Genomic DNA, 27,385 nt, shown 5'->3' with positions numbered 1-27,385 from the left:
TCTTTGAGAACCGTTGAGTCCATCAATCAATTGTGATTCAACCTAGCACTTCTCATGAAATCTATGATGGATCGAAATTGTGCTGTCTGGTGTTGAGTCACGGATCTTTAATTTTGGCAATCAGTCTGATGTAAGAAAATAGTAGCAGATACCTACTACCAAAAATATCCCAACCAAATAAAAGAGAACTGACAAAATGGTTAAAGCTTTCGCGGCAGAGGTTCTCATTGTCACTATTTTCCGGATTTGGAGGCCGTAAATTTTTTGAATTTCTTCCTGACGTTTCGCTAGCGCGAAATACGCATTAGCCATCCAAACTGTGAAATAGTGGTAATATTTTGTATCTTTAACATTAGTAGAGATATGCAAGCCTATTTACTAGACCCGCTCATTATAGAAAAAAAGATATTTTGGCTTTCTACGTCTTTACGATTGAACAAAAAATATAGGAAACTTCCAAAGATAGAAAAAAAATAACGGCATTGCAAACTTTTTCCAAAATTGTGTAAACTATGCACAAAAGTTTCTTTCAGGTACGAACTGGAAAAAAACCCTTTACCTATTCAATCTGTATCCCAAACATTTGTTTTGGAATTGAAACATCATTCATAGGAACGGAAGAAAATGTAATATATAAAAGACTATTGATAAAACAGTTCACTAATACGAAACAAGCATCCTTGATGTGTACTTTTTGGGACAATATCAATCTTATCTTCTCATGAACAGACGATATAATTTTCTTCTTATAAAAATATTAACGTTAAACAGCAAACTTCACAAAATATGTCATTGAACAATTTTTAGGATATTATTATTATTGGCAAATTTTTTGATAATATTGTTAAAATATTTCCAGAAATATATGGAATTGATGTTTTGGGTTCCAATTTTTAATTTAAAATTTTGAATAATTGAATCCCTATCGAGTACGTCCTACCTCATGGTTTTATCATTCTTTTTCAAATTGCCAATTTGGTATATATCCGAAACCACAATATGCGTCACATAGCTCTGAAAATACTATATTAGGAATAGCATACGCAATTGTTCGGCTATTTTTGGATACTGGACATGGAGGCGAATCTCAGTCAAAGAACGGTGTTTTTTTAGAGGTGCATTTGCATTTCCTCTTTGCGCTTCCCAAATTGTTCGAAAGCGATATAATTTGTTTCGGTCTTTGTATTGTTTTAAAAATATCAAGATTCAACTATGTTTCGATAACTAAATGAATTTGGAATAAATGATTGGAAAATACTTCAAACTTCTGTTACTATTTGAAAGAAACTATATTATTTCCATAATCATGATTATCATCAGTATCAGGTATTTCACTGATTAACAGTTATAGATTTCACATATGAGTTGAGAAGCGGCTGCAGGTGCAATATCATAAAAAGTTCATATATGTAGAGGTAAAACAAAAATGAAAACGCCATGCGTATATCGTCAACGAAAGTAATATTTCTTATCATCAGAACAAACAGAATGCCACGTTTGAAGTCAGTCATCAATTTATACACAAGTATTTTGAGGCTTCAAGAAAGATGTTTAATGAATGCAGTGCTGACTTGAGACTAAGACCATTGATTCACCGGCTCACGGAAGGGAACAGCGGAGATCAATACAAACTGTGAAACCTCGTGGTGGCCGTGCCGTGGTGTGAGGCAGGTTAGGGAAGTCTGCCTGCCCTTCTTACAACTGCACTCTACTGCAGTCTTTGCTTCTTTCCGCCCCCTTCGCGAATTCATACTCACTTGCCAGAAGGCAATATCATTTGGCATGGAGAAAGCGGGGATAATTCAAAGTCAAGCTCGTGATTAACTGGCCGGAATCGGGACGAAAACATGTCGGTTGGGATTCCTTATTGAGTTTATTTTTGATATTGTGAGTTGAATCATTCAAGAGACTTTTTTTGGTTCGATTTTTATGATACTTTAGAATCTGAAAACTATTAAAAAATATGAAATGCATTCCAGTTATGAGAACGATACAACACAAAATTAGTAAACAACTTGGTGGTATTTCAAATTTGTCACTCAAAAAAATTATGAAGAGCTATTTTGTAAATCAATTCCGGTGGCTTCTTCACAATCGGATGAACTCAATTTTCTAAAATCAGAGTTCACTTTCCACAGCATGATTCTAGGAGAATGTTAATCTATTTATTCCTGATTGTAATTTGTTGCTCAAAAACAAAATATTACTTGAGTTCAGTTCTCTGTGAACTTAAATTTCTCGGCATGAATTTAACTTTTCATACGGTTATAATTCCTGTGCAATCAGTATTCTGGAACGATTTTCGGGTATCTTCCACCGATGACATATGTCAATGACTAGACAGTTCATTTGAATGCACATATTCCAAATGAGGCTGAGTTTAAAAAAAGGCGCAAAAATCAGAACTTAATGATGAAAGAAACATATAAGGCGGCAAATTATCAATATAACTATTCCAAACATTCATTAAAGCGTTTTTAGCACGATTTATATATCCGTATTATTCTGGTTATATCATGAAGTAAGTAGTTGATTTATCAATAAAGAGTTCATCCCGATACTTCAATTGTCTCTTGGATAATTTTACCGGAGGAAACAGGTATTCATCAATAGGCATGGAATTCATTAACTGAAGAAATTTTCGATTTCAAACGAATAATATATTTCATTGAAATATATATTAACATCAACATAAATTATAACATTATACATATCCCAATAGTAACATGAAACAACAAATTATCTAACAGCTCAAGCACATATTCATTATGATCCCATTAGAAGACCAATCCAAGAAAATAGAATATAGCAAATACGCAAAGCTGTTATAATAGGGTTAAAAGAGTAAAGTTGAGTTTGATGAAGTTGATTCATAATTGTTTAGCATAAATCAGGTAAAAGTGGGTTACATCGGGTAAAAAAAGTTGGATTAGATTTGGTTGCATTACTGTTTTTTATATACTGTATTGTAATCTCAGTTCAGTGGATAATGAATTCTCATTATATTCCAGGGCATGTTATTTGTTCAAATATATTTTCGAACGTAGTCCACATTCTTTTTTGTACCTATTGTTATTTTCCATCGTAACTGAGTTCTTTTTTTTCACGTTCTTCATCTAACTTTTTAAATTTATATCTTATATTTTTTTGGATATGTGTTATTGTGTTATGTGTTATTTCAACTCCCTTCAATACTGACTCAACTAGTTCTGACTCTGTTTCAATACAGATTCATTATTTGGACAAGTTTTATCATTAACACGGAAATAATTATAAAAATTATACAGTAACCTGAATCAACTACTTTCACAAATCATTAAATATAATTCCTCCTGGAATACACGTTTAATGAACTTTTCCGATCTCTTCCACAAAAACGTCGTCTCTGCATTTACAAGATTTTTTATTCAAAATTCAGCGCATATTATGAATAAATTTCTCATAAGAATACTGCATTTCCTTTAGAGCTTGCTGTGAAAAGAATCCCCGAGATTCTAAGTGCAATACATCTTTGCATCACATAGTTAAGACTGGAAGGGTTGTGAGTGGTCTTCGGGGGTGGAAAAGGGTGAGGTATCTAGAGTGGAAAATGTGATTTCTTCATCTCTCGCTTCGGCGCAGGAAAAAAAATAGAGTTGGACCAAGAAATCTACGAGTATGACTCCTCACGGGGTGAAAAATGCAAACGACTTGTTCCGCTGTAGGCACGCTGATGTATTTAGTGTCTTCTGAAGCTTTTAATCATATCTCCTCGAATAATTTCATGAATGCGGTATGAATGGTTACAAGGTTTTCTGCAAAGGAATTCCCTAACAAGATGCACTGAAAGATTGATTCTCGAAGCGGTGAGATTTCTCTTGGTAAAATCTAAGGAGAATATTTTACAGTCAGATTCGATGTTTTGTTCAACATTTCAAAGGAAATCGAGATTCTTCATCGAGTAATGATGTTGTCTTCTTGCCATCAGTTCTGATTCTGAATGAATATACATGAGTGGAAGAAAAATGCCTGTTATAATCTCTTTTTCCGTTAACCAGGTGTCTTCTGACTGATAATATGGAACCTAGATATTCGACATATTGATACATATCATATTTGCTTATTTCATCCAGATAGAATCTTTGTTTCTGACTTTCAATGAAATGTTTTCTCAGAATTCTGAAAGAATAAAAATCTCATCAACAGAGGTGATATCTTGGAAATTTAGATAAATGTTCATGAAGTTGGCAGGACAACATTAGTATGTTGAAATTTGTCATCAAATTTTGTTCCTCTGTGAACCAACACTAATTTCTTCCATTCTGAAAGTATTTTTGTGACAACTAAAACAATGTCTAGTTCAAAATAAATAACACCGAGGAAAGGTTTTGATAGATGTCAATGACAGGGTAGATTTGTAAACTCTAGGCGGAAAAGCAAATGAATTAATTTCTTGGAGCTACAGAATTGTATACCTTGATAAAATAGAATGCAACTAGAAATTGATTTGTTGGTTCCATGCTGTTATATGTATAAAAGCTGAATAGTCTTATAATCCTTACAGAAGAATATACTGATATACATACACAGCTACAGTATCATTATGTTTATCTCTGAACCTTCTACAAAATTTTTTATTTTATTTTATTTAAGTCGCACAGTTTTTCACTGAGTAACTTTTATGTGGAGAGATGTAACTTCATTATTTGTTCTTTTGAGATTTACAGAAATTTTCATTTTCAATGTTTCTGCTTTGATAACGACCAGAACAATATGGCCGTTGCCTCATTGTATTTGATAATGTCTAAGTCGTAGACAAAACGTCTGTCAGCCACAGCCAAAAAACCCGGAAAATAGTTTTGATACTTATGTCTTGATAGATTTCATTTACCATATAAAACATAATTTCCACTTCCTGATATACTCACTATATAGAACTCATTTCGATGAATACTAAAACGCATTAACATCGTGTCTAGATTAGTACTTGAGTGACATTCAAAATGAGTCCCTTCTATTTCTTAAGGACATTGTGGTTCAATTGTAGGCTCATGCTTTTCTGTTCGCTAGCCATATACTTATTGAAGTGCATAGTGGATGATATTCTATTTTCAAATTTTCGTTGATGATTATGCTTCTGATACACCTTCACACAAATATCGAAAAGCAAAAAGTAAACCTCTTATGAAATTATTGTTCGTTTCAGAGTCATAGTAAACCAAAGTTTTTTTTCCAAAAAATATTCGTTTTAATCATTGTGTCACTTCAATTATTCAGACAAGAAATGAACAGTAACAGATCCGAGATTTAACGAGTTCTAGAGAGGCCACTTAGCAGGATCACAATCTAATAATACGCGAGTTAAAATAATGACTTCGCGTCATACATTCACACTTGTCGCTAACGATGTTTATCCGCAACTAGAATTAAAGAAAACGGAAGGAGCATTTAAGTCTGTGTGAAACAAAACTAAAAATAAAATTCTCATAAGTTCGCTTCATTTAGGTAATGGGTTAATTAACTTGTTTGATCAGCTACAGAATTAAATGAAAACGAAAAATTCACACCGGATATGCTTATTGAAACGACAACGCAATTAAATAAGGCGAATTTGAGATAGAGGTGTGAGCGAGAATCCGGAGTTTAGTTGAGAAAATTTCATTTCGAAATCTCCGAAACTGATAATTATATTTTAATTCTTCAAACGTCAGATTGCCACTTTTCGTATTAAAGTGGCAAGATTAGATTTCATTGAAGTAAAGTGATTTTATTTGTTTATTTCAAAAAATTTTTTTGAAAATATAAACGTATTCCATTCGATACGGAATCATACGATTTTTTTTTTCAGATGGGTTTGTAACACATTGTATACTAAATATTTGATTTTCTGAAGCGAATTCTAACACTTTCCGCTCTTCTAAAATTACCTCAGCTCATTGTAATCTGAAAGGGTTAGATTACAATGTTAGTTTGAAGAGGTTACCATATAAAAGAGGGCTGTTCAAAACGGGATTTTGTAGTTTTTGGCAATTCTTTATGATTTTCAGATTTGCAAAAGCAAATTTGAAAATTACTGTTTTATAAAGATCCTAAAAAATGAGGTAACATTCGTTTATTCGTTCGCAGTTATACAGGTCACGTTCGAAAATAAATTTTCCTATATATATAAAATATCTGCTACGAACTCTTAGATATGAGTTTTAATAGCTAAATTGAACTGACCATGCTATTTGTTATCCCAGTTGCCTCAGAATACTTGAATAACAGGTTTCTCAATTTCCGAAACATTTTGGATAACTTGTTGGATATCTAGAAGGTTTCAGAACTTTTGATGTACTATTTGGAACCTTTGGTGTAGTAATAAATTTTACTGTTTTTTTTTTCAACACTATACCGTTATTTTAAAACCTCGACACGCGTCCCCAAGTGATCATCTTCAAGAGGAAGATCAAACATCTCTTCTCTTAAGGATGATCACTTGGTGATCGAAACACGTGTCGAGGTGTTAAAATAACGGTTTGGTGTTGGAAAAAAAAACAGTAACATTCCAAGTTCCAAATAATAACTAAAGATATCTACATGAACTAGCGACATGACCGCTCTCCTCTTATTCCTGAGGTGCCATTGACTTATAAAGTTCCAATCTTCATAAAAAAATTATTGCTATACACATTTTCCCGATTTCTCATCAAAGTAGCAAGTCATTATGCAGGAGGTGATTTTATTCTGAATGTTCATTTCATGTTTTCCACGAAAGCAAATATTCCAAAAATGTTACAAATCAAATTGTTAAATTTCAATTAGTTTGTTAATAATTATTTGATAATTTTCAAAAAATATTTCAAATGTTTTTCAGTTGTGTCAGTTTTTCCGTTAAGAACTGAAAACTGAAATATATGCACCTATGAACGTTCATTTTCAAAAAACTGATCCGGCACTGAATGATCAATAAGCTGATCTCCGGTGAAAAATTACACTTCTTGACGTCACTGAACCTTCCGGTTTTTCGTATTAGTTCAATTTTAGGTAGAGGGAAGTTTCGGATGTGACTAGGTAATTGACTTTTTCATATGTGAAGACAATTCAATTAATTTTTTTCTCATAAATTTTGTCACGGTTCTGACCTGGCAATTTCAGGCGTACTTTGTAAGTGTGACGGGAAGTAGGGAAAGAAGGAAGCACTGTTTTTTACAATTGTCCAAGTTTCATTCAGGAAATGAAGTGTTACTTTTAATGAAACTGACCCTGTATCTCGAATACTACAATTTGGTTATTAAAAATACTGGTTTTGCATTGACATACTGTTTTTCGAAGATCCGTTTTCTACAAAAATCATATCAATTGTCAATATTGATTAACGTAGCTTCAGATTCAGCATCCACGAAACATATTTGAAATATCTTGATGACTATAATTATGGAAGGAAAAATTGTAAATTATTGCAAGGGCAACTCTAATATCTTCTTAATAATGACTTGAACTCAATGTTTCTGAATTTAAAAGAATTGTGATGTTCAAAATAACATTTCAATGTTAATTTATTTCGAGTAATAGAATTCGTAGGAGAAAATAAATGTTTTCTGTTATAAAATTTCAACATATCGGTTCACATTTATACATGCCACATTGCATTCCATTTCAATGTAAATTTCCTGAAATGGCGAACGTGGAATAATATATCTTTCTTAAACTGACCAGATCAATTAGTTAACCTCAAACCGTACTCTCAAACCGTAATCATTACGTATGATAATCCAGAAATAGGTTTTCAGTATGAAAAATACGTCGTTTTTCGTCATAAGAAATTAATGACAAACGAAGGACAATCTGCTAGATTATACGTTTTTAAGACTTGGGAGGAAATTATATGAACGATGAGGGCCCTAAAGTTACTGTTTAAGTGAAATATACATTAGTCAAATTACGGCTTCGTCGGGTAGCGATTTGCTTTTTTGTTACTTTCATTCATTCAAGGAGAAGAAGGTTATAATTTCGCGCACGACAGAAATCAATTACCAAATGTCTCAGTGTTTTTACTTACTATTCCGTGGTTAATAGAAGAATATTTATTCGAAAATTTTCACGCACCCACAAATAATATCCAAGTATATTTCCTCTGTTTTTTCAATCATAATTCTTCAAGAGTATTTCTTCATACTTTGATAGAAAAGTACGTGGAAGTTTAATGCTATCATATTTCACTTTTCATATATTCAACAAGTTGGAATTGAAGTGGGGGGGGGGACTGTTGAAGAAATGTTTTTACCTAGTTCAATAATAAAGACGCATCCTATATCAATAAATATATGATAGTTGATTCGCCAAAGAAATCTTCAATTCATGAAATATATCGTCAACTGGACCTCTATTGAATGAAATACACCTCTTTCACTATACTTATTTTCCTATATTCATTAATGTGCACTTCCGAAGACGCACTAATAACATAATGGCTGGAATAATTATTTAATATCCTGAACTCGCTTGTGAAAGGAACAAAACAAATCAAAGTAAACCCTTGCTGAGAAAAATCAGTGTAAAGGAAGTGTATAATGAGGAAACAAGGGAATGAAATAAGGCGATAATCACCACGAGACTATGACAAAGACAGGATACCGTTCGATGACATTTATACACTGCCCTATAGAGTGTTTGAATTTTACTGTAGTAATTTACATAATTCAATGGAATTTGGCACCCAGGTGAACTATGCAGTCCATAACCTAATGAAGTAATACAATACGTACAGAGATATATTTTAAAACATTTTCTAATCATTTTTGGAGGTAGTAGCAAAAAGTATAAAAAAGAAGTATGAAAAAGTAACATTCATTGTGAATAGAAAGAGTTATGTGTAGATTGTCCCGATGGCAGGTTTGAATGTGGTGATGAAATTAGAAAGTGGGACGAACGTGAATTCTTGTCGACCAACATATTGTTTAGTGATGAATCCACATTGAAAATTAATGTTTGTTTCAACATTCTGGAAAATCAGATCATTCAACTAGAATTTTTCAACACAATGTTAATGAAGTTATCTTTGTGGAATTTTAACAGATGTAAGAGAATATTCAAGAAATCCTGATTTGTAGAAACTTTTCCATTTGAATAGAATACGCAAACAAATTTTCTACAATAGAAAACAGAAATGTGGCGAAAATAAATAGCGATTCTGCTAAATACAAGATATGAGTACAAATTGAATGTTGAAATGATCTGATTTTGATACCCTGTGGGGAAAATCGTCGGGATCCCTGTGATCTATCTATCTATCTGAAAATATATGAATAATGAATAACCAGTATTAACATTGCCTGTAATTTGTTTACATGTGTCGTGCCTATAATATTATGATTCTATCCAAGAAGTTGAATTAGAAAAAAATTTAAAAAAGATTGACTGTCATTAAAAATCTCAGTTATATCTGGTTGTGATGGAACCGATATATGAAAATACATCATAATGTATTCGAGATACAGTATTATGTATTAGAGATTTTTTTAATAGTACGCAGAAGTTAACAAATTACTACCTAATAAATACACTACATAATAAATTTCTATGATTTCAGGAAAAAACTCATTAAACTGGACATATACTATCTGACACGTCATATTACCTCAACTAATTAACAAATTCATAGTTACAAAACGAATTTGATATCGAGGAATCATTCAAATCTATTTGATTATTGAGTAATAGTTCCAGATTATCAAATATATACATTTCTATTCATTGAGTTTCAACACTTCCTCTTCCAAATGCGATACGTTGCAATTATGATTGAACACGTGCCCTATTGTCAAATGATAGTTTACAAACTTTGAATTGCTTTTCACATTCAAAAACTGCTTGTGTTTTTTTATTCTTTGGGAGGAAGTTCTCCAAGTTTGGCCAACATAAATGTTGCACCAAGAACCACGAGTCAAGTTATATACTCCCAACCCAACTGACACTGACATTTTGTCCTTATTGTTTTTATTGAATTGTCTCAAATTATTATTTGTTCTGTAGGCTACGTCCAAATCTTTGTTTTGAAAAACCGACCATATTATTTGTGGGCTCGCCAAAGTAGTTTATTGTCACATGAAATGTTCACTATCGTAATTTTTTTGAAAATAATTGAGTCTGCTCTATGATCTGTAAATGGAATATTCAATAGACTGTGTATCATATACCTACTATCAAGATTCATATTATTATGGTATATGAAAGCATGATGATAAATACCTACATAAGATTATAAATGTATCATACTCATTGTTTTTTTTTCCAAAAAATTTCTACGTTTGAATTATCCTCCATCTTCAATTTTTTCAGTTAAAATTATTCATTTTTTCAACTGTTTACAAACAACCGTTGAAAAATTATTGATAAAATGGAATTTCATTATCATTGTGAAAGAGTAACAAATATTTTACATTTTAATCAACCTTCAGAAATTCGAATCATATTACCTACCTGTTATGGAAGTCAATAACATTGAATATGCATGCTAGTGTACATCAAACCACACAAGGGGTATCGCTAATTGCTAGTTATATACGGTTTACAAGAGACTGAAATCATTTCATGAAACCAAAAGGGGTCCAGCTCAACAAGGGATAAAAGAAATCAAAGTTCATCTCGGAATTAAATATTTTGGGGAGTACTATTTTGGTAAATCCGATCAAAAATGAAATAATACAAATTACAAATCATAAAATATTATATTTTACACAGGAGTTTACCTAATTATTATTGCAGAATATATCGGAGCCGGGGTGCATGAATCTGATAAATCTATCTTCTGCAAAGGAGCATAATTTGTGACCAGAAAGTTTTATGTCACGTCATCAAGAGCTCATAAAAAGGAAGTATTATGACTTATCCAACGAAGAAGCCTTCTGACTATTTCATTGAGGGTGCACTTGAATCATGTCTAGTAGTGCTTATGATATTCCACTTGATTGTGGGATATTCACTAAACAGTTCACAAAATCACAACACGCGTTTTACTTTACAATAGCGTCTTCAGGCGAATCCAGTACTGCATACAGTATATCACAAGTGTTATTTTGGATTCATAATTCATCCTCAAAATAATCCGTCCTAAATTGAACTTGAAAAGATTATGTGATGTTATTAGCCCTAGCACATTAATTATCAATCTATTTTGATATTAGCCCAATATTCACAGAAAGTAAGCAGGATTTCGAAAATTATTTCTCTATTTTTTTATTTTCGGGCAATATTCATTGATCACGAACCTCGTCGGTGTGTAGATAGATACCTGAGTGTGACAGCTTTCAGGTACGAATATTATGTTATCTTATTTATAGAAATCATTATTTGTTGTTCGATCGTGATCTTCGCCAACCACCTGCTCCTCCACGAGATACAGTAAGGAGCAGTATAATATAAGATATAAAAACACAATTGAATGAAACATCCTTTTCAAAAATATTCCAGTAAACCAGAATCTGGTACGATAAAACGGTGTTTTTCTCTTAGATGTGAATTAACTATAAAAATCTTATCACGCAAGTAAACGTAAATTCAAAATTGCGACACGCCATAACCACAAGAATATAATAAACATCAAAATGTTTAGGACATTTCTTTTTAAAAGTCACTCACATCCCTCGAGTCAGATTATAAAACTCCCAATAAAAAAGACACCTCAATACAATAAAAAATATCGTTTCCGAGATAAATCACCTACTTGACATTTGTTCTTTACTGTGTGTCTCATAAAATGTGTCAAATTGATGTTGAAGTTATATTCTAAGAAAATGGGATTGAAAGTCATCAAAAAGAAAAGCAGGGGAAATCAGTGGACAACGACAAAAGGTAGAATATCACTAGTAGGTCCACAAAACTATTCAATTTGAATGACACTACCTATTGAAGACATATTTTCTCCTTTGACGAAAAACTTTTCTTTCATGAGTAGCTGGAATTTGTTCGTGTGGAGGATTGATTTTGATCCGTAAAGTTACTATCACTCGGCCATACCTTTTGAATTGACAATCTAAGTTGATTTATTAATGATTAGGAAACTGAAGAATGAAGTATTGACTTTGACTTTCGTCACTGTGTTATATAAAATGTTCTGAATGATATTGAAAGAGTACTACTTATCAGTAGTAGCCCGTTAGTACTAGTAATTTCATTACGTAAGAGGCTTTCTTTTCACAATGAAAGTATAGGCTTTCATTATGAATTGTTGAAATAATATCATGACAGGTTGTTCTTCGTAGATGAGGTGAGTGAACTGGAGAAAGATTGATGAAAAGTACAAGAAGAATATTAAAGAGGCTCTGAGTCAAATTGTACATTATGTAAGTGCAGATTTTCAAGAAATAATGAACCATAACAAGTGCATTCTGAATTAATGGGAAAAATCGTAGTTGTCTGTTGATTTGGAAAATGTTGTTGAACAAACTGTCACTTTTATATGGAAAGTAAGAAAATATCTGAAAAAAATTTCAATTGCTGCCTGTCCGTTTCACATGCGATGTGATCAGAGGGTCCTTTTTTATTTCGGGTATATAGCGTACTGAATATGATATGTTACTAAACCGGGAGAGCCCCAACAACAATGAGAAAGATGAGCATTAATTACAGTTTCTTATGGCAAATAAATGTTGGCAGTATACTCGTATCTCCTCATGTAGACGAGTAACAGTGGTTAGAATAGGTACTAGTAATTCAGAAATGTAAAGTTGTTCAGATCATCGATACAAAAACTTTGAAATGGAAAGGTCTCATACCTCGAAGATATATCTTATAAAAACTACAAGAAAAAAATAGGGAATCTATGCATACAGATTTACTGCGACCAAATGAGAGATTTGACAGCAAACCTACTATTACAGATATTTCTGCGAACAAGCACTATCACACAGTTAACCAGAAATCGAATGAGAATATTCCCTGGTGGAATGAATATCCGAAACGGATCAGACAACAGTCTAAATAAAGTCAAAAGGTAAGTGAGGCTTGCTGAGGAGGACTGAGGAGGAAGTGGAACAGCTCCAAATAATATACTCACAAAAATGTAACAGTCTCAGTTAATATTTAAAAAATAAATACTGAGGAGTTAAAAAAAAAGAGGGGAAGCTATAAGCAAGTATCTCCAGGTGTAAACTTCCCTGGGTCAGAAATCACAAGTCTAAAACCAGAATCATGGAGAAATTCAAAATTGTAGTCGTCCCCTAAAAGGATGTCTAGGGAAGATCATGCTTTCATATACCATAATAATATGAATCTCAACAGTAGGTATGATTGTTAACGGATACGGTTTTTGGTTGAGTCACAAAAAAGCAGAATATGCTTACGTTGTAAATAAACCTTTGTTGTGAAATTTTCACATGAAAGATTACAAACCCGCAACACGTATTTCACTATACAAAAGCTTCTTCTGGCGTGCTTAATACTAACCATTTCGAAATGATTCATCTGTTCCATTTGTTTTGCTGCTCATTGTTTTTTTTTTTCGATATTTTAACAAAATATTAAATTCGATGCACAACAATCCTATTACACGTATATGAAAACAGGTGATACACCTATAATTTTATCAATTAGAAGTCAGAGGTTATCTCTCACTATTCATGACGTAACTGTGGTGGCATATGGCTCTATGCAAGATGAACTTCCGGTAAGTCGCGAGTGTATGAGCATTTCCGGTCCGTCATGCGATGTGATCACCCAGAAATTATTCCCACCGGTGATATACTCTTAATGAATAAGAAAAAATATCAGGTGGTGCGTTATGGGGGTGAGTATTAGACAAAGCAGGCGAAGGGCCGGTTGGAAGTTACAGATGGACGGTAATTATACCATGGCTATTTTCAGTTAGAGGGAAATAAAGCAGACTTTAAACTCACCACTGGAATTTTTTCAGTGGTAAAAAAAGTTCATGAAAGAAACCACCGGAATAAGGAAGATAAATATTGAGTTGTAACTTCGTTTGATGACTAATTCGACGCCTAGGAAACTACCCATTTTTATATTTAAAAAATGATAATCAGAATTCAACCATTCATTTCAAGATTTATAATTTTTCAATTGTTGCTACCAGGGTTACATATATGAAGGGTTTTCTCAGATTTTACATTGAATGCGCTTCACTAATGATGCACTAGTTTGCATCAGTAAGTTTTTTAAGCGGTGTGTTTAATTTCAAATATTATTAGAAGTGTCGGAGATGATTCAGAGAAACAGATGTAGTCATGAACGAAAACATAATTCAAATTGTATTGCTCTCAATGGACCCTTTTTATGTTATTTTTTAATTTTCCAGACAGGATTATACTTATCTCTATTCAAAATTTCATCTGCTGAAAATTCAGAGTTTTATTCTTTCGACGTTGGAAAATATTTAGATTCTAGACATTTCTAGAAAATTTATTTTACATTTCATGTAATTTTAATCGTTCAAAAAAGGCAAGACATTATGAATATCTTCCATGCAGAAATATCAGCATAGAAGTAATCTTACGAACAGGAGGTGTGCATGGAAGGTTGTAACTTGCATATTTGCTTCACGTCTCCCCTATTCAATGCGTCGCATCTTAAAGGGTAAAAACAAAAGACCAGACTGCTCAAGTACGTACTTTTCGTTCCCTGTACCCTTGCTTATTAATATCTGAATATATGTCATTACTTTCTTGCAGTGTTGTCTGAACGAAAAGATTTTTAAAAAGTTTATGTAATAATTTCTTTTGAGAAAAATATAGTCAAGATGATTTGGTTTTAGGAGAAAATGAAAATAGTTTCACAAACTATCAATATAGATAACCAAATCGACTCAACAGGATTTTTTCCAACTATTGTTTGACATGAAACACCAAATGACGATTTTATTCATGAAACGACAAATATTGAGATAATCTTGATACAATATATTCGTAAGAAGCATAAGAAGACAAATAGTCAACAACTCTAAAAATCATTTTATTGGGTTCTATTGCGATAATAAAGATTCTCAACAATAGTTTTCTTGAATATCTTTCATGTACATACAGCGATCAGTTACACAATTATTATATGTATATTGAAAATGTATTTGTTCACTTTTGTATGTCAGCTCACTTATATAAATGTTTCCAATACACCGTTGGAAAATTATATATTCTAAAACTGAAGTTATATTATTTTTACTTCATTTGTCTTCCGTATAGGTAAATTGTTTGTCGCTTCATATTCAAAGGTATGAATCTTGTTTATCTGTGAAGATTCTTAAGTAGGGAGAATCCTAACAAATTAATAATAGAAGTCAGGAGTGTGACAAAGACAGAAAAAATCGTTAAATGCATTTGTGAACAATTTCTTCCTTTAAGGGCAAGAATCTCTTAAGTTACCAAAATTACAGCGACCCATTTGATATCTCGCATAGGCACCAGCATATAGGTATTACAAAGAAATTTTGTGAAACATCTTCTATAGAACTTGTTTCTTTGTGAATCTTCTGCATTTAACGTTCAATATATCTTCCCTTCTGCAGGTAAGGGCAATAAGTAACAAGGTGCAAGGACTTGTGTATGAAAAGAAAGTAAGGGTCGATTATAAATTTACTTGGAGTTCCACATCTTTCTCGTGTGAATTTATATATTTTTGGAAAAAGTTCGATCAGGCATCTTTTTTGATTATTTTAATGGTTCTGTGACATCATGCCATCATTATTTCAACTATATTCAGAATTTTTTGGGAAAAAAAAGTTTTTGGCTTTCTACTACTCCATCTTGTGTATAAATTATAGATGATGGCAGAATATATATTTGAATCCAAAATAATTTTTAAGGGACAATAGAAACTTCATACATATAGAATACCTTATAAGTAAGAAGTAGAAGTTCCAACATACCTTTTTGTTAGTTTTTCATAGTATAGATGGAAATGAAAATAATATGAGAAACTTCAATTTGAAAATAATTACGATATATAAGGTAGAAATTCAAATTCATCTATCATTGTTGTATGAAGTAACTAATAGGAAGTCTGGGTTGAACCACGTCTGGTGTTTTCAGTAGTTCGGCGTTTCGCCTTCAACATGGAAGACATAGGTCTCTCAATCTGCATACTTCCATGTGTTTTTCGAATAGATATTTGAACTTGCTGTAGGTCGCGACTAGGTTTGCGAGAACTTCAATTTCTGTATTGATGAAGATGAATTTTAAATGAAATTAATTTTTGTATCACATTTTCAAACTTCGTAATGCTGTTTTAGATCGATTATTCTCATCGAAATAACTGTATTGAGAAGCTTTTATACTAAATGCGTCTTCTGAATTCGGTGCCATGGTGTAAAAAGTGCACTCTGATAAAATTCTCACAATATTTTGCCATCTGTCATGTTCGCATAGTCAATAAATTTTCATAAGAAAAGTATTGTAGCCGTTTTCTGCCTTGAAATAAAGTATGGAATCTTCACTAATAAAAATATCTTCTTAAATGTTTGTAATTGATAAGAAAAATTATAAAAAAAGAATATGTAATATTAAATTAATATTGTGTTCGTTTTCGAATAAATTTCTTATATTCATTCGGAAAATTCATTTTAACTTTTGGATAGTTTGCGAAAGACGATTTACTGTAATAGTTCTTTCTTATGATATTTGGATGAAACTTAAATGAAAATTTCATCTATTAGTAACTTATTTTGACAGCGGATTTTTTGTGGTACAGAAAAACAGATTGATTGATAGAATTGGAACCACTGGTGTGCAAGAGAAATTATTGAAAACACTGCACCCACACCAAAAAGTACCGTTTTAGTCATCTGCTGATGTTAACTGGCATGTCGAGTTTACAGTATACTTTTGTTCTGGAGTGGTGAAAGTGTTTTCAATAGATTCTGTGGTGTCACAATAAGCACAATTGGACTTGGCAATACTGTTAGATCAATTCATCACGGGACTTGACTTGATATGGAAAAATGGTAAACTATCAAAGAAAGACCAACGGTGTTTATATCGTTTTTCAAGATCGTTAATTGAGGTTTGTTTTGAGTAGGTATTATGTTCCATAGACTGATAGATACCAGTTATTTTTATCAGCGAAACGTTGAGAAATTCACCCAAACGAATGAAAGTCAACAATTCCAAAAAACGACCATATAATGGAATCCGATTGAGCTCGATTTTTTTTAAAGAACTGGCCGATACTTAATGAAAATCAATATTAAGAAACTAATTAAAACGTAAAATAGTCGTTCAAAATTTTCATGAAAGTATATCTAACGTTATGTAGATTGTCGAACTTATTTTCAATGGGGTAAATAATGTTTAATAATGTATTTCACTATTTTGAAAAATATATTATTATCATTATTATTATAGAAAGTAATGTTTTATAATGTATTTCATTATTATTTTGAAAAATACAGACACTTATAGAACACAACTTGGACACGAAAGCCTTAATCAATTAATCAAAGACAGATGAATTTGCTAAATATCCATTATTTTCTCACAAAATACCTTTTTCATATATACCTTCGATAAGCATATAATTCAGGAAAACTGAACTAAAGTGAACTTGATTCAAAGGGTAACAGAAAAAATCTGGGATTTAATTTTATTCTCATTATTTTTCTCATCATGAAATCCACGAGTGATATCCATCGAAAATTATGATTGAGGTGTCAACTGCATTTGTAATTTTCGCCTAGAAGTTTCGCGAACAAAAGTTATAAACGATTCAGTTAAAAAAGGTTTGTTTTTGCGAGTATTCCAAAAACTTTCCCCAATTCATTTCTTGGAGAACAAAAAAGGCTTGTTGAAGTGTTTTTGTCATTTCTATTTTAATGATAAAAAATATGGAAAGAAGTTCAAACAGAGAAATTATTTATGATTTTTTTTTCTTTTTGACAAAATGTGTTACGACGCATTGGTTCATAACAAATTATTTTTCAAATGAACAAATAGGAAATTGAAAAAAAATATTTTCAGTAGGTATCTTATATCAACATTAGAAAAAATAATTCTTCAATATTATTTTTTACTGGCAAAAATATTTTTTTAGAAACGATTTTCTCTTGAAAATCATTATTTGCGTTAATAATCATAGTCCAAAAAATCCTTGATGAGATATTTTTAAAAAAATGGGCTATCGGTTGAAGGCTTTTTTGAAGCTATCAATTTTGAAAATCATTAAGTTTTTTATGAATTTCAACATTCAACTTGGATATTACTGTTAATTTACAAAAGTATGATTGAGAAAAAAATTGCGAAAAACATTTTTTACTGGCGTGCTATGCAGCAATAACTTTTTCCTTTGTTGAAGTGTCGATAAGATTCTAGAAACTCATAAATTTGATATTGATAGTGAACGGCAAGAAAAAATAAATCAGATTCTTCAACTCAAAAAAAAACTTTTTGTCCAATATAGAACTACTTCAATCTATTCCTGTAACTATAATTGAAAAATTTTGTGAAACTCCTTTAGGAAATATCATATGTAAAATATTTTATTTGTATTCATATATATTTCAAATTCTGCGCCTCAGCTCTAGAGGATTTTTATTGGCTAGATTTGCAAAATTTTCTGTGTAATTACTTAATTACATTTCAATCATTTTTGGTGAAGGGAAACTCAATAAATTCGAAATGGCTCTTGTTGACTACTTTGTGAATCACTCAATCATTTCACTCACTTCAGTCGTTTTGAAGGGTGATTGAAATTTTTAAAACGTCAGTTTTGTGTAAAATCTGATATTTTTTTATTAACTGGAATGCATACACAGTTTCTTGACTATAATATTTTAGTGTAGTCAGGAGAGAGAGAGATGGTAATATACTACTGAAATATGTATTTCCATATACTTCGAAATGAAGAAATATCAGTAATTCAAATATATTCCGAGTCTAAAGCACGACTATTTATTACTTAATGTATATACTTTTTTTGGAAAATTGCGATTGGAAGGACATATTTGGTTCTGTTCGAGTGAAATTATGCATTTGAATACCTACAATTCTTTTTGAGTATCATATATAAAAAAAACTAACTGACAATATCCATCATTCTATTGTTTGTACACTTGATCACGGCTCCTCGAATATGCGTGAAGAGTTCGAACTGACGCTGAGTTGGGCAGCAACTGCGGATCGCGGCCTCCTGACAAATCAACAGTTGTTTCGCGACCGCAGGTGCCACCAGCCGGAGAGCCCTCTTTCTCGGCAGACGCCGTAACGATCCCTCACATTCTGTCTACTTTCAGGTATTGACATGGGCGACTATTCTTAAAGTGGGGACGGTAATCTGGAGGGGGACCTGCTCGACCAATAACGTTCCAACTTATGATGTCATCGGAGGAGGAGAGTGAGTTTGGCTTGTATACAGATAAGCTCCTGAAGAAAACCAAAAGAACTAGACAGCGTGTGGACGCCGGCGAGCCGCGTAATTCTTATTCCTCGATTCCGAACTTCAGTTCGCGACCGGCATTTCTCGGTGGAAGTAATAATTTATACGGCGCCATTTTTACCCAACAGCAACAGTTCGGTCTTTTCGGACCGGGGTTCGCGCCCGCAAAAATGTTGAACGAGCTCTTGGGGCGGCAAAAGCCCGACGGTGGAACGGACGGTGAAGACGTCAAGTTTGACAACGTGATCAGGTGCGACGGCAGCCCACCTTCCGGGGAACAACTCGCGCATCACATGCTGCGGGATATTCTTCAGGGACGTAAGCACGAGCTTCTTGCTCTCGAACACGACATGCGAAACGGCCAGGACCACATCATGAACAACAACAACAATGAACCCAAGACGAGTCCGGAGCGTAACGATATGGAAGCCTCGGTGGGAATGAAGGAGGGCCTCGTAGATGACAGGCCGCAAGCTGAACTTATGGAAGAGGCCCTGAATGGCATGGAAACTGAATCGTTGCCGTCGCCAAAAGTGGAGCCATCCAGTCCAGCAAAGCCAGAAGATGCCAAGAAAGCTCGTGTTGAAAACATAGTCTCAAGCATGCGGTCTAGCCCTGCTCCGCCGCAAGTTAATGGTTGCAAGAAACGAAAGTTATACCAACCGCAACAACACGATAGTAATGCAGAAAGATACGTAGACGACGAAGAAGAAGACATAGAGCCGATCAGGCAAAAACGAGTGGAGAAAAATAATCTCAAGTCTAAGTTAAGGTCGATGCAAGAGCAACTGGCTGAAATGCAACAAAAATACAATCAACTGTGGACGCGAGTGGAGCAAGGATCGGAAGAAAGTCAGGAAATTGAAGAAATTCCTAGTGATAGTGAACAGAGTAAGAGATCTGCACCTCCTTCACCTGTGACGAGCAGCACTCCCACACCAGTGCAACAGCATCAACCAACACTGGCGCAAGAGGTGAGCAAACTGAAAATTAGTCCTCCCGGTCCTCCATTTCATAATGGATTTTTACACAATCCCCATCAGCATATGAGTAGTGCAGCTGCAATGTACCTAGGTGTGAGTCACAAGCTTTTTATGGAACAAGAAGCTCGGTTAGCTAAAGAAGCTGCAACAAATGCCATGAGCAATGAATCGCAACAATCACTACCACCTCAGCAACAGACTCCACCCAAGCCCGATCAAATCACTGAACGTTTGAGCATGATGAGAAACATGACTCCTGGCGGTACCGATTTGGAAGGACTTGCCGACGCTCTTAAAAGTGAAATCACAGCATCCTTGTCAAACTTGATAGACTCTATACTCCACCGGTTCGTTCATCAGAAAAGGTGTAAGCAGCAAGAGGCTGCAACCGCAGCAGCGGAACAACTCAACAAAGATTTGATGATGGCCTCGCAACTTTTAGATAGAAAGTCACCAAGGACCAAAGTAGCGGAACGACCTCAGGCGCCTCCTCCACCGCCCAACCACCAGAACCAGCATAACCACCCAAGCCACCAGAATCAAATGGTAAATGGTAACGCGGGTTGTCCACCCATGATGCCCGTTCATAATATGAATAGTATGCAAAAACCTTCAGATCTTCATATTCGACCTCCAATGTTTCAGCCCCCAAAACCTCCAGGTATCAACGCTCCCCTTTATGGAATGAATCATCCTTTTTGCGTTTCAAAACAGGAAACCCCGGAACAGAATGAAGCTTTGAGTTTAGTAGTTGCCCCGAAGAAAAAAAGACATAAAGTAACGGATACGAGAATAACGCCAAGGACGGTTAGCAGGATACTTGGACAAGACGGAATGGGAATGTCCCCTGCAGCGATGGAACCCAACCCTTGTTCTTCACCACGGCCTCCCCCATATCACCAGCCGCCGCCGATGTTGCCCGTCTCCCTTCCGACGTCGGTGGCGATACCCAACCCAGGCCTTCATGAATCTCAGGTTTTCTCCCCGTACAGCCCCTTCTTCCACGGACCAAGTCATGGCCACCACATGGCAATGCAGGTAACTTTTTTGTAACCTTAATTTTATTACTAAATGAAAAAAAAATCAATTCACAGACTTAACGTACCAATGACATAGTAAAAATATAAAATCTGTTTTTTCGAAGAATAGATTCTCTGTCAGTTATCATTTTTCAAATCTAATATCTAAAGTATATTGAATGCCAATGATTAACTCACAGGCAGATAATAATATAATTTGATACAGTTCAACAAAAAATATTCAGAAATCTGCTTTCATGGCCAAATATACTTGTATAAGAGATACGTGTATATATATTTGAATTTTAATGTTGTTGCTGCAATTTATAATTTTAATTTAAAAAAATAATCTAGATTCCCGCAAAGTGAGAAAACAATAATGCAAAATATTTCGAATTGAAAAAATAACAATGTCTATTTTTTTATGGAATAGAACTAACATTTACTCAAGAAATGCATACGACAGGAAATGAATAGTTGTAGGTAGTGTTTTTCCATTAGCTCCATTATAATATGCCGCTAATGAATCGAAGAAGGGGTAGTTTTTGTCGTTAAACTGATGGTAACCAAATAAACTACAATTCAGAGTTTCAACTATTCACGATTTTTACATTTTTCCCATTAATTTTTCCAGAGTACATATCATGACCTACAAACTTACTATTAGCTCAATTTTTTCCCTAAATTCCCAATTTTTATAAATCATTTTGTGTATTTACTTCAAACCTCTTTGATAACATTTATCATGGATTTTCATTCAACAACCAATAACAGAAATTGGGGTAACACATGATGTGATCATTATTAGATAATTACTATTTAAAGTATTTTAAATATACAATTTCACACTTTGAGTGTTTATCAGTATACATTCATTCACTATCAGATTTGAATGTAAAATTGTTTGTCTCCTAAAAAACGGGATTTTTTTGTATGAATCCCCAAATTATTTTCATGTGTCATTTGGCATTCCTGTTGAATTTCTCAAACAATTTTTATGACATCAAGATACATTTCTTGTATAGTGGATTTAGTGAAACCAATAATTCAACTGTGATTTTTATGCATAATAATTTTTAATATTATTGAAACATCGATTCATAATGCCTTGTTCTCATTTGGAATATAAATCTAAATCACGACAAGAAAATGTTTCTTAGTGAATGTTAGAGGTTCGCAGTATTTTCCATAAAAATTTCAACGGAAGAAAACAGATTGCATAAAATTGGAAATTTTTCGAAATTAAATATGAAAGCATTCACTTCCCAAACGTTTCTACTAGTAGGATCTTGTAACTTGTATAACTGTATTAGCCGAGAAAGTTGTTATTAGAAACTTTGAGTGAGGCGAATGATCTGAAATTTCATTTTGAAATATTTATTTTCCAAGTATACAATGTATCTATCCTTGATACAGTCATTACATTCGCTTTGATTTCTGTCAGGAGAATGAGTTTATCCATAAAACATGTTAAACCTATTTAATAATAAAAAAATATTTTGATTTGGAAGTTTTCTTCAATAAGAAAAAAAAATAAACTTTTTGTTTCTAAAATCAAAAGTTATAGATTATTTTATTTTTTCAGGCTTCCTCCTCCCCACCCCGTATGCACCACAAGATCGAGAGGGAGTCACCTCCAATTCATCACCCGCCCACTCTTCTACATCCCGCGCTTCTTGCCGCAGCCCAACATGGGGCCTCCCCGGACTACGGGCATATGAGGGGCCCCTCAGGAACGATGAATATGGACAACGGTGATAGAAACTCAGACTGCAACTCAGGGGATATTTCTTACGATGGAATGCAGCCTACTATATCCTTTTTATGCAAAGATTTTAGCAAAAATCTTAGTTCACACCATGTATGTATTTTCGTGATACCATTATGCTTTTCAACTCCTACCTTTTTGTAGTTTGAGAGCTGGAACCTGTAGTATGTATACAAATATGGACAGTTTTTACGGTATGGGTTTCGAAGGGTAGAAAGTCAAAGTCAATCTTATACAAACCCTAAATTATGGTTTGTATAAGATCAAGAAATATTTGAGCGAATCATCAACGTCAGAATATGAGAGTATCAAACACTGAAAACATGATTCGGCTTGCGATGGATCAGGCTCGGCAGTTTCATCTTCTTCCAAATAAAGGAAGTACGAATTGTCTTCTGAGAGTCAGAGTCTCTTCATAGGATGTATCAGACAGGGACCTTCAATTGGGCCATTTCTGTGATAGTCTAACAATTGTTTGGTGACATAATTTAGAAGATGCAGAAATGTTTCGAAATGGGCCAATTCTATTAGATTTTCCTAGGAGTCTGAAAATATTCTTGCAGATCAGGTATTTCGTGTTTGTTTGGCAAAATTCACCTTCTTGCGAGGGAATTAGCAGATCCATTCCTCTCAGGGCCAGTGTGGTTAGGTTGAATCATATTATTGAGGAGAGTATTTTCTATCATTTCACTGCCAATTTCAAGAGTCATGCAATTTCATTGATTTATCTGTGAGGTTGATTTTATAAAATCTGCCCATAGGTACATAAATCAATGACTTAGGTCCCTAGGATCGCCGATATTTCTGTTCTGAATATGCGACTAGATTCAACTACACTGAAACCAGAACTAACAGCTAACTGCTTTTAGTATTTTTTTTCCTACTGAGGGTCCTGCCCTCCTTTTTTGGGATGAGAACTCTATAAAGCAGGCCGTAAAATGTGGCCTGGTAGTCTACAACGTCCCGCATGAGCCTGTTTTGTGTAACTGTTAATATGCACTAGATGGGCCTCTTTCTTCAAAAATATGTGAAGAGGCAAAACTACCCAATTCGAATCGTAAAGAATCGAATCCTGAACAGACCTCTGTATACCTACCTTATCAATTTACGTTCTTCAGGTTATAAAACGCATTTAATTCATAAATTTTTGGATTACTACATTTTTTCATATGCATATAATAATACAATTTCTAATGCAAATAATAATAATAATATATACACATGTATACTTTCATGATAATAGTATATTCTTATAACACGTGCAAAAATCACAAATAATATCACACAAATACTGGTATAGTATTTACATTTAATGATTTTGTTGCTTCAGTAGAAAAAATATATAACGCAAATAACTGAATCAGGGAACCTTGAACGTAAAACTGAAACCTCTGTCGTAAAATAAAACCAGAACCAAAAGGAATGCTCTCAAACACCAACACTCTTCTAGACAGGCATTTCATTCACCAAGTTGGTGTCTTCAGCAGATGAAGTAAACTAATTCCTTACCTTGCTTTTACATATCTGATACTTTGAACACACATCAATAATTTGTTGAGTACAATTTGGCGAGAATGTTTTTTTGAAAGTTACTGCTAATTTTTGAAATTTTCAACGGAGTGATTCATGTAAAGGTAAATAATGGACGGTTTGCAATAAAACCTTTGTCACTGTTCGTAGTTCGTGCACCACACTTGCATATTTTCAGTGGGTAGGAAATTTTTCGCCAATTTGTACTCAACTTATCGTTGATGTGTGTCATGAACTGAAGGCTACTTCATCTACTGAAGACACCAACTTAGTTGGTGGAACACACGTCGAAAGTGTTACAGTTGTGGTGTTGGGAGCAGTGCTCGTTTTGAATCGGAGGAAATTTCATTGAAGAAATGAGTATCAATTTGAAAAATATCAGAATGACATTCTGACTTGCACCAACGCCGAATTGTGATACCATTTAGTACTAATACAGTAAAAGTTGTCCGTATTCCTCTGATATGCTAAATCCGACTTCAGCTCTCTTACTACCCGGTATTTACCTTCCATTCTTGTGAAACTCATTTCTTCAGAAGCCAATTCAGTTTCGTCAGTTGAACAGAAAAAGAATCATTTTAATGCCATTATTTGTAAGTCTTCTAAACTATGACTTGGGGTTAAGTTTTTCGATGAGGTATCGGAATCAGATCTGATAAATAAAACCTTATTAGAATCCTTATAATACACCTTTATTGTATTACACGAAGAAAGAAAACTCACTTATAACTTCGATCAATCAATGATTTATTCATAGAAATGGACGGAATTTTCAGTTAGTAACTGAATAAAAAGTTCTGAATAACGTTGCTTGAGTTGTAATGTGTGTTATTAGGAAGTTTTACAATGATAGCTATTATGAATTCTTCATCCACTTTGTATGTCTTAATACTTATGTGAGAATAAAGCGAAATGTTCCACATGTTTAATAGAAAAGAATTGGTAATTGACATGAAATTACCAGTGTATTATGACAGCCAGATCTCAAATTCTTGAATTTTTCATCTTCTTCCACTCAGAGAAAGAAGTCAAAAATTATATTCTTGGTACTTCGAATGAATTTATTCTAATGGAAAATTTATAAAAACTTGAAAAATATGAAAACTTTCACTTATGTACAATAATATTTATATATCAATTTTTTCTACACATATTTTTGTGGTGTACTATTTTGGTTTTTTTTTTACAATTTAGACGAATATTTCCTTAACTCCTGAGCACTCGTCAACATTAACACCGATGCACCTCAGGAAAGCCAAGCTGATGTTCTTCTGGGTACGATATCCGAGTTCAGCAGTTCTCAAAATGTACTTCCCGGACATCAAGTTCAATAAAAACAACACTGCCCAACTCGTGAAGTGGTTTTCTAACTTCAGGTAAGATTTGAACTCTATTCTTTTCGTTTTTACACTTTCATGTTCTCAACCTTCCCCAGTCTGAAAAGAAAATTTCATTTCCAAAAATGATTTTTCAATAAAAAAAAAGAGCCAAAGAAAATATCAATCAGCCAGAATTTTTTCCAATCAAACGGTATGAAATTATTGAAGAATTGTACTTCTGTCTATATATTTTTCAAAAAGGTTAACGCTTCTCCTAGTTGATATTTTCCATTTCAAAACTTGAGTTTCATCGTAACTACTTTTAAAACAACATTAAGAGATTATAAATATCCAAATTTTCACCATCTAGGTACTATTTGTTTCAGTAAATGCAATAAGGCCTTTTCATTCAAAATATATAACTTTTTAATTTTTCTGGTATTTTTGCGTCGTTCTTTTTTGATATATTTTTTTATTTCACAATGTTCTGTAATAGACAGTTAATCTCAAAATAACGAGTTGACCATCAAATTTAGTACCTACCGGTGCCACGTGGCCACATCTCTAAAAAGTAATAAGAATAATGAAATATCAGATTCGGATCTAGATATATTGGGAGATGACATAATACAGCTTGTCAAATGTAGCAAGAGCTTTCTGAATTCCGTTATGGTCCCGCCCACTAGATGTGCGTTCGTTAGAAGACGATGAGAGCGAGCTAGAGAGAGAGAGGTAATTATCAAGGCTCTTCCTAGGTTTGACAAGCTGTAAAAGTCATTTTCAAAAACAAGCTTTCAATAACATGCTCTGAAAAAAGTTTTGAATTAATTCAAACCCATCAATTTATTACATAACACAATTCATATGATATTAAAACTTTTTGCGATATCCAGCCCCAGTTGATGAGTTAAATAACCACTATTACTGGACTTTTTTTAGTTTGATCTTCCTCTTGAAGATGATCACCTGGTGATCGAAACACGTGTCGAGGTGTTAAAAATAAAGATTTGGTGTTGGGAAAAAAACTCCAGTAATAGTCATTAATACACCAAAGGTTCCAAACAGTGCATCATAAGTAGTTAAATAACCAATTGCACTTTTATGGATGAGTTTATATCACACAGTAATAGCGTTCTTCCCAAAGAAGTCCAATGAAGAATGAAATTGCATTTGAGTTTTTGAAATGTATAAGCAGTACTTTAGTAATTGGTAATCTATGATTGTCTCAACACGGTTATTTTTTAGTGGCTGTGCTCTTATTCGTCATCATTTAGAAATGATTGTGTATAACCTCAAGTTTAACTTCAGAAATCGGTCGTAACAAGTACACTCAACCAAAAACCTTCGATATCAGATAAGGGTTAATACGCAAAGTATTTTCCATATTCTTTATTACCAAATTGGATAGATTAAAGCACACGATATTGAATTTCT

At 33.4% G+C, this 27,385-nt stretch overlaps 1 protein-coding gene across 4 annotated transcripts in view; it reads left to right on the top strand.

Annotated features, from left to right (window-relative positions):
- pros (homeobox protein prospero) overlaps positions 1 to 27,385 on the top strand; it is a 93,481-nt gene that overhangs the window by 46,900 nt on the left and 19,196 nt on the right. The window contains exons 1-4 of one of the 4 annotated variants that reach the window (XM_023158802.2): positions 18,886 to 20,861; positions 20,961 to 21,353; positions 22,920 to 23,195; positions 25,827 to 26,008. In XM_023158802.2, the coding sequence (XP_023014570.2) occupies positions 19,269 to 20,861; positions 20,961 to 21,353; positions 22,920 to 23,195; positions 25,827 to 26,008 (2,444 nt within the window). In that variant the 5' untranslated portion in view covers positions 18,886 to 19,268. Of the gene's footprint in view, positions 1 to 18,884; positions 21,354 to 22,919; positions 23,196 to 25,826; positions 26,009 to 27,385 lie in introns of those variants that run through there. The other 3 variants (XM_023158798.2, XM_023158797.2, XM_023158799.2) reach the window with 3 other exon arrangements.

Source organism: Leptinotarsa decemlineata, unplaced genomic scaffold, assembly GCF_025532065.1.
Source record: "Leptinotarsa decemlineata unplaced genomic scaffold, Ldec_3_MD MMD2_tig00003348_RagTag_RagTag, whole genome shotgun sequence".
In the NCBI taxonomy this organism is placed as follows: Eukaryota; Metazoa; Arthropoda; class Insecta; order Coleoptera; family Chrysomelidae; genus Leptinotarsa; species Leptinotarsa decemlineata.
This window is presented reverse-complemented; position numbering and strand designations above follow the sequence as displayed.